This window comes from Lynx rufus, unplaced genomic scaffold (assembly GCF_022079265.1).
Source record: "Lynx rufus isolate CCGP_SWC_20201006 ecotype Redwood Valley unplaced genomic scaffold, mLynRuf1.p SCAF_6, whole genome shotgun sequence".
NCBI classification, from domain to species: domain Eukaryota; kingdom Metazoa; phylum Chordata; class Mammalia; order Carnivora; family Felidae; genus Lynx; species Lynx rufus.
Window position 1 is genome coordinate 49877581 of NW_025814878.1, and position 15383 is coordinate 49892963.

Sequence of the window (15383 nt, forward strand, 5' to 3'; positions counted from 1 at the left end):
TCTTACAGGCAAACTGCAAAAATAGAAATTATATGAAAATAACTTTATACCCTTTACCCAGCTTCACTTATTGTTAAAAAGCCACCCAATTTGATTTGTGTGATTGACACACGTTGTGTGTAACATGTACAAATCATTTCTTCCCCCACAAACCACATAAAGGTAAATTATATATATCATGGCCCTTTACTCCTAAATATTTTAGTTATGTATTCAGTGTGTATTTCCTAACACTAGGGGTGTTCCCTTATGCGGTCACAGTAGCCAATCTCAGTAAATTTAACATCCACACAATGCTTTTTATCTAACGTACTGTATGTAATCCAGTTTGGTCAGCTGATCCAGTAATGTCCTCTACAGCATTTCCCCCTCCTAGTAAGGGATGGAGTCTAACATCAGGTACTGCATTTAGGTATCATTGTCTCATTAGCCCCTTTTTGTACTTTTTAAATCATTTGCTAGCCAATGGGCATGGAGTTATTTCTAGTTTTTGGCAATGATGAATAAAGCCACAATAAATATTGTACTGAAAGACCCTGGCCATTGCTTTCATGTCAATATACCTCTTCATCTCTTGACTAAATAGCAGGACTGAGATTGTTGGATCCTATGCCGTTTAACTTTATGAGAAACTGCCAGACTATTTTCCAAAATGGCTATACCATTTTGCATTTCCTACCAGGATTGCATGAGAAACCCAATTGCGCTGCATCCTCGTCAACACTTGATATTGTCATTTTTAAACCATTCTAAAAGATGTATGTATCTCCTTGTGGTTTTATTTGCATTTCCTTAATGACTAACCATGTTCAGTATTGTTTTCATGTGTTTATTGCCAACTATATATCTGGTTAGATGAAATGTCTTCTTACATATTTTTACCCCCCCCCCCTTTTAAATTGGGTTGTTTTCTGATTTTTGAGTTGGGAAAGCTTCTGTATATACTGGATACCAGTTCTTTCTCAGATATATGTTTTGCAAATATTTTCTCCCAGGCTGTGGCTTATTTTTTCATGTGTTAACAGTGTATTTCAAAGTATAGAAGTTCCTTATTTTAGAGAAGTACAGTCTATCAGTTTTTTATTTTATGGATTGTACTTTATGTGTCCCATCTAAGACATTTTTGCCTAACTCATGGTCACAAAGATTTTTCTCCTGCATTTTCTTCTATAAGATTTAGGTTTTACTTTTTTAGGCTCTTTTAATCTGGAATATTTTCATAGCATTTCTTTGTCGTTTATGATATTCATATTTTTATAGAATGTTTCTCATTTCAGACTTATCTTCTGATTCCCTGTGATTAGTTTCAGGTTTAACATTCTCAGCTGGAATACTGCATAGGTGATGGTGTGTTCTTCTCAGGGAATCACATCTAGAGGTACAATGATGTCCACTTACTCTCACTGACGATGTTCATTTTGATCAGCTGTTCAAGGCAATGTCCTAATGACCTATGTTCAAGTTTACTCCCGTGGATTAATTCATTCAACATATATTTACTGAGTGCCAAGAGATAACACCGTAAATAAGAGAGTCAAAGACTCTGCTTCTATGAAACAATGCTTTGGTGAAACACTGAATGTTTTCACTCCAAAATCAGGAACAAAGAAAGGATATCTGCTCTTATTACTTCTACTCAGTATTGTACTGAAGTCTTAACCAACACAAAAAAGAAAGAGAAATAAGAAGAAATAAAACTGTATTTGCAGATGACATGATCATCCACATAAAATATACCAAAGAATCTACAAAGATCAACTAGAACTAATAAGAGAACTTAGCAAGGAAAAAAAAAAAAAAAAAAAAAAAAGAGAACTTAGCAAGGCAGTGGGATACAAGCTCAATACAGAGAAATCAATTATATTTCTATATACTAACAATAAACAATTAGAAATGGAAAAAATACCATTTTTCTATAGCATTAAAAAAATGAAATACTCGGGAATGAATCAAACACATTATGTACAAGATTTATATGCAGAAAATCATAAAAACACTGCTGAGAAAAATTAAAAATCTAATAAAGGGATAGAAATAAAGTGTTCAAGGATCAGAAGACACATATTAAGATGTCAATTCTCCCCATCTGACCTGTAAATTCAACACAATCATGATCAAAATCCAATTAAGCTTTACAGAAATCAGCAAACTGATTCTAAAACTTATATGGAAATGCAAAGCACCTAGCATATGTAAAATGATTTTGAAAAAGTTAAAGGACTCTTATTACCTAATTTCAAGGTTTACTATAAAGCTATAGTATCAAGATAATGTGATATGAAAGTAAACCGAGACAAAGATGAAAGAAATACAAGAGAAGAAAATTTCAATTTTACTTACCCCATTGCAAACTCATCTAAATTAGTTTTTCCCATCAGGACAGCTCCCTGATCCAACAACCTCTGAACTACTGTAGCATTATAAGGTGGTACATAACCTGAAAAAAATCAGTTATTTTTGTTGTAGGAGAAAAAAACATGAACGTGTAAATCACATGCAAGAAACAAGATTTTAAATTGCAACTAAGCTGTCCATATTGACATGTGTTAATTATTTCTAATTTGAGTTGTAGGTAGTACTTTCTTCCCGAGGTTAGTTAATTTTAATTTTTCTACTGCTAATTTCTACATTTTCCAAAGACAGTCGGCATATTCACTATTTTTATCGTCTAAAAACATAGACTATAACAGTTCGTACTACTAAATACTGAATAATAGAGATGTACCCAATTCATCTGAAACTAACAGCACATCATTATTTTGCCCATTGTACTTGACATGCTACATCACACAGTAATTTTTATCTATTTCCAGTCACACACAGATCTCTATTCTCATTTAAATTTCATCTAGTGTATATTCCAGAACAATTAACAATAATACAGCTCCTAGAGGAACCTGTGGCATATTCCCCAGAGACTTTCTTTTAGGGTATAGCACTGTGAATAAGCTTTTTCTAGTTCTTTGTCTTTCTAGGATCCCCAAATCTTGATAAACATGTTTCCTTTTGACCTACTAAACTGTAAAGAACAAAATTAAGCATCACTATATGCAGATAAGTATAGTGACATAAAAGATGGAAGACTCAGGAAACACAAAACAACTAGACAATAGGTGCTAATCCTCACAGAGAGGGGTAATGACAGGCCCTTATTCCCATATTATCAATGAGTGGGAGTCAGAGGTCACTTAGTGTGTATTTGGTGGTCAGTTATTGAGTCTTCCTAAGTGGGATTTCTAAAATTTCCTAAATAGGATACATCCAATAAGCTGGCCTACCTCTAAGGAATAGTTGTGCATTCTGAAAGAGCCGATAGTAAAAATACACCAGCATAAGTATTTCTTTTGCAAATATAGCTGGTCTCAGAATACTTTGGTGCTTTAGTATCTTACCTTTTATTTAAACTGAAAAACTAGTTTTGTAAAACTACTAATGCTCTGGTCAATTAAACTTTACCTTTCAGCATGTTTGATGCACATGTTGTCTCAATGCCTGATGTGCTAAAGTTGTCTTTTACTGCAACAGGAATTCCATCTAAAGCCCCGAGGGAGTGACCTGCATCAAAAAGCCAAAAGAACAGGAGCTCTACATCGAGTTCAGGATATAAAGACACATTAATACTAGTTATTATGGTAACTATTAGTTTTTGGTAAAGATACTTCTTCATAAATCAAGTTTATGTTAGAAACTATTCCAGTTGGGCATTATAAAGCATCACATATCCATTAGCCTTATTTTTATTATACCTCATGGCAAGTTCTTTAAATAAGGGTATGTTTTATGTTAAAAGCCTCGCTTGCCAAATGGAGACTGCTACATCCAATTAAATTGTTTCTCTAGGGATATACCAATTAAGTATAATTCACAGTAATTTACCTTTCTTGTATCTTTTCTCTGATTCTTCAGCTTGCTTTAAGGCCACCTCTTCTGATATAGTAATGTAAGCATTTAGAAACTTGGTCTTCTTGATAAGGGAGAGACATTTTTGACAGAGCTCTACTGGAGTAATTTGGCCTTGTTTCAGCGCTGCAGAAACCTATAATGTATACAATTCAAAAACCCTTTACCGAGCCTGCAGAAGTTTCAAGTATTATACTGAGTAGGCAGATAGAATGGGGAAGTATACAATTTTGAAGCGAAGCTTGGATTCAAAACCAAGAGAACGCTATACCTAGGTGGTGTACTGAATGAGGGTAACACATCGGTTAGCTTGGGTATGGGTTGGGGGACACGACGTTCATTGCCCTAGCGGAGGGCTGTTTCCAAGTCAGGTCTGTACCAACAAGAGCAGTGGTTTAGGTAAGCCATCCTGTCTAGTAGCAGTGGAGGCCTGGGGTGGGTGGAGCATGGGTTAGGGTAGAGAGAGTAGTTTAGCTGCAACACACACAACCCAGAGTGAAAAAAAAGAAAGAAAGAAACTGACTGGACAAGGCCCTGCAGGGGCTTATGGCTCTAGGTAAGATCTTTATAACTATTGTAGAATTCAAGTCAGAGCCACTACAAATGGAGAGAATGTTTATAAAATACAGGTTCAAAAGCAAACTGAGAGGAAACTTCTCTGAAATCCTGGCTGGGGTGCATTAGGAAAGCTAGTAAAAGAAGTGTTAAAATAAACTGCATTACAAATGAGCAGAACCTAGATGTTTACAGTAAAGCCTGAAGTGATGACTATTTAATACTTCCTGTAGGAAGTAGTAAGTACTTACTAATTAGATAAGAGGAATGAATTATAAGTCAAAGAAGACACCGCAGCTTTGGAGATTATATGAAAAGAGTTGGGATGGGAGCTCAGAGAGAAGGAAAATGGGCGAAGGAGTAATATTTATTATTAACCAAGAGCCAGACATAGGTGCTTTACATGCATTATTACTTCACTTAACCCTATAACAACCACATAAGTTATGTATTATTAACCTCATTTCACAAATGAAGACTGAAGCTCAGAGAGGTTAGTGATTTGTCCAAAGCCACATAGTAGTATAGGGGAGAAGTAACTTCATAATACAAGCTCCTTCACCATCTCTCTCCCCAAATGAGTGCAAGCTTAGTTTGTCTTCCAAGTTGACTGTATTTTCAGGTGTCCTACATCCATCAAGCAACAGGAGTTTGCATTCGAGGGGAAAATCTGCAAATCATCTGCTCTCATCTGTTGAATAAATCATCAAAGCAGCGGTATTCTTAGGGCTGAGCTTAAGATTAGAAACGCAGTGGGAACAGGCCACTGAGAGGACCCCTAAGGCTGATGCACAGAGGAGGAAAGCACTGCCGACAGGTGGCTGAGGCAGTGACTCAGGGAGGGGCGGGGGCAGGCGGGCCAAATTGTAAGAATGACAAAAATTATGTCTCACTGTCTTTCCTTCTTTGCCTCCCCTCAAGTCTAATGCCTACTATCCTCAGATGCTTTGTGACTTGCCAACTGGTACAAGAATACAAGAGAAACCCGTTTCGGTTGTGGTTACAACGGCAAGAAATGAGATTGTCTAGGAGCACTCATCTGAAATGCTGCTGATCTTCATTAGGACCATTTTTAGGAAATCCAGATTTAAGAAAATGAAAAAGAGAATTGGAGAAGAGAAATGAAAACAAAGATGCTAATTAACTAGAATAACCTGAGCATAAGGAGTGTGAAAATATAAACAGTGCAGCTTCCCTGGGACAAAACTGAAGGTGTCATATCTGAATATGAGATAAAATCGACCATAAAAGTTTTTGTTAGAAAAACCAAATTTGTTTTCCCTGGCACTTCTTTTCTCTAATAGAAAATAGGTGTTTCCTTGAGGCCACTGCTTCTCCTGCAGCTTTCTCAAGAGATGACTGTTTTAATTTTTTTCTTAAAAAAAATTTTTTTAATGTTTATTTTTGATAGATTGCTAGCAGGGGAGGGGCAGAGAGAGAGGGAGACACAGAATCCGAAGCAGGCTCCAGGCTCCCGAGCTGTCAGGACAGAGCCCAACGTGGGGCTCGAACTCATGGACTGCTGGCGCATGATGTGAGCTGAAGTCAGATGCTCAACCCACTGAGCCACCCAGGTGCCCCAAGAAATGACTGTTTTAGCTTCTACCTACCGTGGACCAGAGTCCAGAGGGGGAGGGGAGAGTGTGCAGGCAAGTATCCTCCTCATTCTTCAATGCCTTCCTCTTCCCTCTTCACTCAAAAATCCCAGCTCATCTGAAGTACAGGACTTGGAGGAGTTTTTATCACTCTTCCTGGGGTGTGAACCTACTGTCTGCCTGGTACCCCTTTTCATTCATCAAAGATTTTAGCACTTAGCTCCCTTTAGTCTACTTTACAGTGGCTCCTGTTGTTATTCTTGTTGATTTCAGGCTTCAAGTAATGTACACTGAAACCCGGCCTCTCAGTTCAACCTCATTTCTGGCAAACTCTTCCTTCACCTCGCTCAGGTCATCAACTCGTCCCAGATGACATCATTACCAAGATATGTATAACCTCCAAAACCTCAATTCTAGTTATCCTCCAACTCCTGTCCGCCCAGCTCATTCGCCCAACCATCCACACGGTCAGCCAAAAAACGGGGACCTCAGTCCTACAGCTGCAAAGAAATCGACTCTGCCAACAACCAATGAGGATGAAGGAGGACTCTGAGCTTCAGATGAAACCACAGTCCTGGCCCACCCCTTGATTTCAGCCTTGTGAGACTCTTGTGAGCAGAGAACCCAGCTACTCCATTTCTGGACTCCTGACCCACAAAACTGTGAGATGATAATAAGATTATTTTAACCCAAAAAGTTTATACTAATTTGTTAGGCAGCAATAAAAAACAATACACCTTCTTAGAAAAAATAAGAGATCTTCCTCAGGAGTCACTCTTCTTAGAAACTAGGGGGAGAGAGAATTCTAAATACATATAATTTAGCAAATTTGTCCCTGTAACAAAGTTAATGTTAACAATAGCACTTAGTGCTAGGCATCATCCTAGATGCTTTATATTTCTTTCTTTCTTTTTTTTTTTTAAGGTTTATTTTTTTAGGGGCACCTGGGAGGCTCAGTCAGTTAAGCATCCAACTCAATTTCAGCTCAGGTCATGACCTCATGGTTTGGGAGACTGAACACTATGAGTGCGGAGATTCTGCTCAGGATTCTCTCTCTCTCTCTCTCTCTCTCTGCCCCTCCCTCAGTCGTGCTTGCCCCTTTTTCTGTCTCAAATAAATAAACATTAAAAAATATTTACTTTTTAAATTTTAATTTAATTTTTTAATGTTTATTTTTTGAGAAAGAGAAAGAGAGAGAGATAGCACGTGAGCAGGGGAGGGGCAGGGAGAGAGCGAGACACAGAATCTGAAGCAGGCTCCAGGCTCTGAGCTATCAGCACAGAGCCTGACGCGGGGCTCGAACTCACAAACTGTGGGATCATGACTGGAGCTGAAGTCAGATGCTTAACTGACTGAGCCACCCAGGTGCCCAGTTTTAAGTTAATTTTAATTCCAGTATAGTTAACACAGCGTTATATTAGTTTCAGGTATAAAATATAATGACTCAACAATTCCATACATCAGCGGGTGCTCATCACAGCAAGAGCATCACCTATTTCCCACATCCTCCCACCCATCAATGATTTATATTTCATTTAATCTTTATATCCACTCTGAGGGGCTGATATTATTGCCTCCATTTTACAGATAAAAAACTAAAGTTCCTGTGTGAGGTCACAAAGCTGGAAAGTAGAGTGGGGATTCAACCAAGGCCTGCTGTTGTTTCCAAAGCCCACACTCTGGACCACTATACTACTAACTTTCCAGACAGCATCAGAAGTTCACTTAGAAAAAGAACTGTCTTTCAAAAATAATTGTCTTAATAAATGCTGAAGGTATAGGAGAGTCCTTGAGGCCGGAGTGTCCAGTTGACTGGTACCCATTAATACATTCCATTCATGTTTTTGTCTCCAATGTTCCAAGAAATTGTATCAAGATCACTAGCAACCTCCACATTCCTAAATCCAGCAGTCACTGCTCAGTCCTAATCGTATACAGTATTTCTCAGCAGCATTCAACTTAAGAGAGCACTCTCTTCTTGAAGCTTTTTCACTTGTGTTTCAGGACACCAAGACTTGGTTTCCCTCTTGCCTTACCTACCATTCTTTCACATCTCTTTTGCTGGCTCTGCTTCCTATTGCTGACCTCTAAATGTTGGAAAGTTTTAGGCCTTCTTCTATTTTTGTGCTCAGCTCCCTGGGTGTTCTTATCTGTGTACATACTTTAATTATCTTCTATACTCTGGTCAATTTATATCGTCATACCGAGCTGCTTTCCTGATCTCCAAAACTCCTATATCCGCCTGCTTAACCAACATCTCCACTTGCATATCCAGCAGGCATCTCCAAATTAACATGCCCAGAAGTCTTGATAACTTTCTCCTTCCAAATATGCTTCCTAAGAGTCTTTTCTGTATGGGGGTCCTCAAAAAACTAAAAACAGAAGTACCATGTGATCCAGCAATTCCATTTCTGGGTATTTATCCAAAGAAACGAAAACACTAATTTGAAAAGATATATGCATCCTTACGTTCATTGCACATTATTCACAATAGCCAAAACATGGAAGCAACCAAGGTGTCCATTGATGGATGAATGGATACAGGAGATGCGGTGTGTGTGTATGTGTATATACACACACACACACGTATATATATATATGTATATATATATGTATATATATACATACACACTTCATTTAATATATACCTAATATATGGTTACCTAATAGTCCATTATATATATTCCACACCTAAGTGAAATCCTACGGTATTTGTCTTTCTATTGTCACAAATGGTAAGATAAAAAGAACAAAATCTTGCCATTTGTGACAACAGAGAAAGACAAATACCGTATGACTTCACTTATATGTGGAATCTAAAAAACAAAACAAAACTCGTAGATGCAGAGAAGAGACAGATGGATGCCAGGAGGGAGGGGTTAGGGGATGGGCAAAATGGGAGAAAGGGGTCAAGAGGTAAACTTCCAGTCATAAAATAAATGTCATGGGGATATAATGTACAGCATGGTGACTATAGTCAACAATATTGTACTGCATATTATGTAACTTTATATGATGATGGGGAAAAACTAGACTTATTGTGATCAATTTGCAGTGTATACAAATACCAAATTATGTTGTACACCTGCAACAAATATAACGTGATATGTCAACTATACCTCAAAAAAAAGTGGGAAAAAAATCTTTCCCATTTTTTTTTAATGTTTATTTATTTTTGAGAGGGACACAGAGCATGAGGGGAGGAGGGGCAAAAAGAGAGGGAGACAGAATCTGAAGCAGGTTCCAGACTCTGAGCTATCAGCACAGAGCCTGACACGGGGCTCGAACTCATCAACCGCAAAATCATGACCTGAGCCGAAGTTGGACGCTTAATTGACTGAGCCACCCAGGCACCAAGTCTTTCCGATCTTGCTGTTACCATCTTCCCAACTGCCCAGGCCAAAACTTTAAGCATCCTCCTTCATTCTTCTCTTTCCCTCAAACTCTGTATCCAATCCATCAGCAACTAACTTAAAGAAAAACACCCGTTTCACATTACCTCTACAGCCACCCCATCTGTGCTGCCATTATCTCTTGCCAATGCAACAGCCTTCTAACTGGTCTTTCTGCTTCCTCACTTGCTTTCTTGTAGACCATATCTTTAGGAATAGCCTTTAGGAGCTCTTCCTTACCATGGCCTAAGAAGTCCATGATCTGGCTCCTACTTATCTCTCTAACCTCAATCTCCCACTATTCTCTTCATTCACATCTCTCCAGGCACACTGGCCTTCTTGCAATTCCTGAACACGTCAAGCTTGCTCTTGCTGCAGACTCTTTGCACTTACTGTTCCATCTGGCTGGAATACTATTCCTCCAGACCCTCCCAGGGCTCACCCTTCATATCCTTCAGGTCTCTTTAAAATATACCCAGGCAGTCAGAGAAACCTTTCCTAACCACTCCAAGCCATCTGGCTCCACCCCCACCCCTACTACTTCTCACACTATAGCCTGCTTAATCTTTCTTCATATTACTTATACTACCTGAGATTATATTATTTACTTAAAAAAATAAAAACTTATTTAATGCCTGTTTCCCCATAAAAATGCAGGCTTCATGAGTGCAGGAACTTCTGTTTGCCTTCAATGCTAATCCCCAACGACTGGAACACAGAGGTGTTCACTAAATGTTAATTGAATGAATAACTGAGTTGTTTAAAATTTGGAATCTGTTTTCCCATAGAACAATTAAGGGTTCTTAGGCAGACCCCCAAGAAGCCTCTTGAATATATAATTAATAACTTTAGGATTAGTAATATTAGCCTGGTGTCTGGCTCCTAGAAACAGTGGGATCATGCCACAAAGGGGGAAGGTAAAAGTGAGACTCCTCTTTCCTGAATGTACCTGCATAAAACTTACAAATAGTTTTATCTCCTGTTTGGCATGTTACCTCCTTTGAGTGCCTCCTCTCAGGGCTCCTGTTACTCTAAGCCTTACGTAGGTCCCCAACATTGCCTCAAAACTCTATTATAGTTCCCAGCTCCTCCCCCGAATTTCCTCCCCAGCAAATTTTCCCTTTCTTCAATTGATTATAGCAACTATGTGAGGGAGAGAAATTTTATTGAACTATTGTAATTCACAACAATGGGTGAATAAATCATTCGACCCTCCCAGGCGTCTTTACATATTTAAAAGAGAATGTGTACTAAATTAATTAATTTCTACTTGGTAGAATTTGGGACATCAGTACAATGATGTAGAAAAAACACGGAGTGGACAGAAGATACTTTTGGGGGTGGGAAAATAACTACCAAATAATGTTTTGTTTTCATAACTTTATTATTTTAAATTTTTAAATGTTTATTTTTGAGAGGGGGGGAGAGGCAGAGAGAAGGAGACAAAGGATCCAAAGCAGGCTCTGCACTGAGAGTGGAAGCCCTATGCGAGGCTTGAACTCATAAGCTGCAGGATCACGACCTGAGCCAAAGTCAGATGCTTAACTGATTAAGCCACGAAGGCGCCTCTGTACAGAAATATATAGTAGAGACCACGTGTAATATAAGATGGTAAAACACTAATGCACTTTGGGTAAGGGCTATTTATTATTTAATGCCTGTCATTTTTGTTATTGTAATTTACAGCTTTCTAAAAGGCTACCACATGGACAGATAAAAAGATTTCCCAGGTGAAAATACAACAGGAAAATGGAAGGCAGGGTAGGTCCTAAACCCCTACTTATTAGCAGATTCACCTGGAGCCCTGGTTAAACCATATACTCTGGGCCGCAAATCACAGAGCTCCCAAAGTGGGACACAGCTGTGGTTCTAACAAGAGCCTGACAGGATTCTTATATAAGTGGGCCTGCAGACAGTTCCCAAGTTTGAGAGATACTGGGCCAGAAAGCAAGGAGATCTGAAGTCTTAACAGCAGAGAGGAAGCAAAGGAAACAGATTCCAGAGGTAAATTCAAAATAGAATTAACAGGGCTTAGTGATTTACTGGATATGACAGATGAGGAAGAATGTTAAGGGCAACTGGGATAACAGCTGTGCCATTAAAAAGAGAATATTAAGAATTCAGAAATCAGGTTTTGATTTGTTTTTTAAGGTGGAGGTTGAGAAGTAAGACGTGGTCCTGTTACAACGATGAAGTCAACTTTCCTTAAAGTAAGTTGAGGTTGTTATGGGGCATTTTGAAGAGATGTCCAGAAGGCATTTACAAACATAGCCTAGAGTATAAAACTGAGCTCCAGGAAACGGAAGACACGGGTGAGAGAATCATTGCTATCTTACTGATAGTTGAAGCCTAAAGAATCTATCAAGGAAATGGGGACGGGGCGGGGGGGGGGGGGACTAAAAATTACTCGTTTGTATTTTGCAAAGTACAGATTTCACGGGCTTCTTAAGCGATAACTGCATTAGATGAGTGTAGGGAACCGAAGAGGGACTAAAGTGGACCAGCAAAGCCCATCCACTAGGGGCCTGACCCAAGCTTTTAGCACACGTCTAGTTGAAAAGAAGCCAGGGTACACTTCCACCGCACCGTTCCGTGCTGCGTAAGCCTCCCCTGCTGAGGTCGTAACTCCAGAACGGGTATAGAGAGTACAGCTGAATGGCCCAAAGGTCGGAAGCCCCCACCCAGTTCCAGGAAAGGAGACGGCCGAGGCTGACCAAGATGCGTGGTCAGACCCCGGGGCTCCTTGTCCACGGATTCCGCGAATCTTTCTAACCTCCCTGGGCCCTCAACAGCCAGTTCCACTCACTTCTTGGAGGGTCCGGCCCAGCATGGTCCTCGTGCCCAGCCTGCCACCACAGGGACCAGGTGACAAGGAGGAATAAAAAAGGCCAACACCCGCGCCTGTATTACATGGGCGCAGCCATCTTTGGCCGTCACTGACCGTTTCAACATCGAGTACTTAGATTGGTCGAATTGCAGCCCGGGGAAATTATCTTTGCACGTGATTGGTTGGCGCCGCAAAGCAACTCCTGCTGCGAAGGAGAGAGGGTCGTAAGGAGACTCGGGGCTAGGGTCGCGGAGGGAGTCGGGGAGTCTCAGGTTCTTGGTAGCGTGTGGTAATAGAGCGGGGTTTGCTTGTCCTGCCGAGGGCTTCCGGGACAGGGCTGGCTTCTAGGGGTTTTGTATTTTTTCAAAGGGGAGGTGTAAGGAGGGAAGAGAATGACAGAATACTGACTGGAACGCTAATTGGAGATTTTCAAATGGGAAGAGCAGAATAATTCCATATTCTTCTTCCTTCAATTGCTCCATTAGGCAGGCTGACTTCTATTTTGAATTCTCAACTGAAATCAGCCTGTGTGTTTGGCAGATATTGACCTAATTTAGGGGTTAGAGTTTGAGCCAATTTAAATGCATTTTACTTAGGGCCCACAATACAACCACTGTTTACGATGGAACTTCTGCTGAAAACCTGTGTACTTAGAAGAAATGCATGTACTGCGGTTTGCTTCTGGAGAAGCCATGCTGTACAAAAGCCTTCAGTTAAAAAGATTAGTACTACCTCTCCAAGGAGCACCGTCATGCCCGCTTGGGTGATAGATAAATACGGAAAGAACGAGGTGCTTCGATTTACTCAGAACATGATGATACCTGTCATACACTATCCAAATGAAGTTATTATCAAAGTTCACGCCGCGAGTGTAAATCCTATAGATGTTAATATGAGAAGTAAGTTTTCGGAAGACATTCCACCTTCCCTTTTTTTTTTTTTTTTTTTTTTTTTTTTTTTTTTTTCAGAATTTCATCAGGGGTCAGTTTTAAAAGATGTTATTTGACTACAGCTCTTTGGTTAATACAAAGGAATTGTTTGGGTTTTTGACAGTATCTCAGCACATACTATTTCTCAGGTTTTTGAAATTGCAGTGTTCATGGTATACTTCAGTCTTCTACAAAATATAAGCAAATATGTGTTTGAAATTTTTCCATGCCTCTTTACAGTGAGGATTGGGATTTGAGCTAATTTGGGGTCCACAGATAACTTTTTGGTATATCATCCGGGGAACTTTGTGTATTCTGAGGGCCACTGCAGGTTTTGGAGGTATGATTATGTTTTCACATCAGTTCAGAATTTGCATTTTTATAATAATTCTCTGCTCTCTCACTATTCTCGTCTGTCTTTATTGGTCCAGTGGACAAAACAGAACAGGTTGCCAGGATTTGGACACAGTACTTCATTTCTGCTGTTGGATTTTTACTCTTGCCCTTTAAAATACCCTTTCCTGTATGCTTCGTCCTAAATGGGAATGTTACCATCTTAATTTCAGCTGAGGCATATTGCCAAAGTTTGGAAAGCACTATATTCCTTAAAATTATGTACGCTTTGCGATTATTATAGTGACAAAAAGATTGATTACCCTTTGTGAATTTAACTTTTGGAAAATAATGACAAAAATATTGCTTGCGGGAACTACTCCTGTCTTCTGAAAACATAAAAATCTGAGATGATTAGTTAACCTCCGTGTTCTAAATAAGCTGCCATATGCAGTTTATTTTAACCGTGAGTCTGTGTTTTGAAGGCCTTGTGTGCAACATAGATTGCCTCATAACAGTTTATGTGAACTGTGCGTGATTAGTTCAATTTCTTGGTTCATAGAAACCAATTACAAAGTCAGCATTAATGATAGAATGAATCATTTTGTGGAATTTATAGAGAAATATGAAAGTGTTGAGACTGACATCTTTTCATTTCTTCCTCCTATTTTCCAGGAGCTGTGTGATAGATTAGGATGGCCATTCTCAAGCTTTTTGGTCTTGAGATCTCTTTAGCCTGTTAATAATTAAAATGGGCTTTTGTTTATGTGAGTTATAGCTGTCAGTATTTACCTTATTAGAAATTAGAAGAGAAAATTTTAAATTTTCATTTAAAAATGCAGTGAACTTTTGTGTTGACATTACAAAATTTAAATCAGGGCAGAAATATAAAATGACATAAAATGAGAGACAAGTCCATATGTGAAGCATTGGAAAAGGTGGTGGTTGATAGAGTGTAGGGTCTACTTCAAAGTGCTTACAATGAAAAATAACTAGTTTCCAAAATAAGGAAAAAAATTGAGTAAGAAGGATAGCATTGTTTAACACGTTTGCTTATCTCTGTGCCTTCTGGTTTAATAAGACAGGTGGATTTTCATATGAACGGCTGTATTCAATCTGTTGCAATACATCATTTGAAGTTAGTGAAGAAAATCCAGCCTCCTGCAGGTTGAAAGGAAAGGACTTAGACTCCACAGATCTTGGGGATGTGAAAACTTGGAGAACTGCTGGATTCGGGAAATAAAGCACACTTTCACAGTCCAGGTTTTTTTGTTGTTTTTTAAAGATTTTATTTTTAAGTAATCTTCACACCCAACATGAGATTCCAACTCACAACTCTGAGGTCAAGGGTCACATGCTCTACTGACTGAGCCAGCCTGGTGCCCTCTTGGTCTTTAGATCTTTTGACTCCAATTTTTAAAGTTGATATTTTTAACTCAATGAATATATCTAGACCTGTGCTGTCCAGTATAGTAACCACTAGTCACAAGCGGGTGGTGAGCAACTGAGGTGTGGCTAATCTGAATTCAGATGTGCAGTTAGTGTAAAACGCACACTGATATCAAAGACTTAGTAAGAAAAAAAAGAATGTTGGGGTGCCTGCGTGGCTCAGTCGGTTAAGCCTCCGAGTTCAGCTCAGGTCACGCTCTCCCAGTTTGTGAGGTCAAGCCCTGCATCAGGCTCTGTGCTGACAGTTCAGAGCCTGGAGCCTGCCTCTGCGATTCTCTCTGCTCCTCCCCTCTCCCCCTTGTGCGCGCGCGCGCGCTCTCTCTCTCTCTCTCTCTCTCTTTCTCTTTCTCTCTCAAAAATAAACATTAAAAAATTTTTAAAAAAGAATGTGAAATGTCCCAAC

At 39.3% G+C, this 15383-nt stretch overlaps 2 protein-coding genes across 2 annotated transcripts in view; one reads left to right on the forward strand and one right to left on the reverse strand.

Annotated features, from left to right (window-relative positions):
• Positions 1–12360, reverse strand: part of QRSL1 (glutaminyl-tRNA amidotransferase subunit QRSL1) — a 31116-nt gene extending 18756 nt beyond the window's left edge. Inside the window, exons 1-4 of the mRNA XM_047102550.1 lie at positions 12249–12360; positions 3877–4036; positions 3457–3555; positions 2341–2437 (exon numbers count right to left, since the gene is read on the reverse strand). Coding sequence (XP_046958506.1) covers positions 2341–2437; positions 3457–3555; positions 3877–4036; positions 12249–12272 — 380 coding nt within the window. The 5' untranslated portion in view covers positions 12273–12360. The remainder of the gene's footprint in view (positions 1–2340; positions 2438–3456; positions 3556–3876; positions 4037–12248) is intronic.
• Positions 12361–12497: 137 nt separating this feature from the next.
• The window catches only part of RTN4IP1 (reticulon 4 interacting protein 1), a 50210-nt gene continuing 47324 nt past the window's right edge, over positions 12498–15383 (forward strand). Inside the window, exon 1 of the mRNA XM_047101217.1 lies at positions 12498–13168. Coding sequence (XP_046957173.1) covers positions 12892–13168 — 277 coding nt within the window. The 5' untranslated portion in view covers positions 12498–12891. The remainder of the gene's footprint in view (positions 13169–15383) is intronic.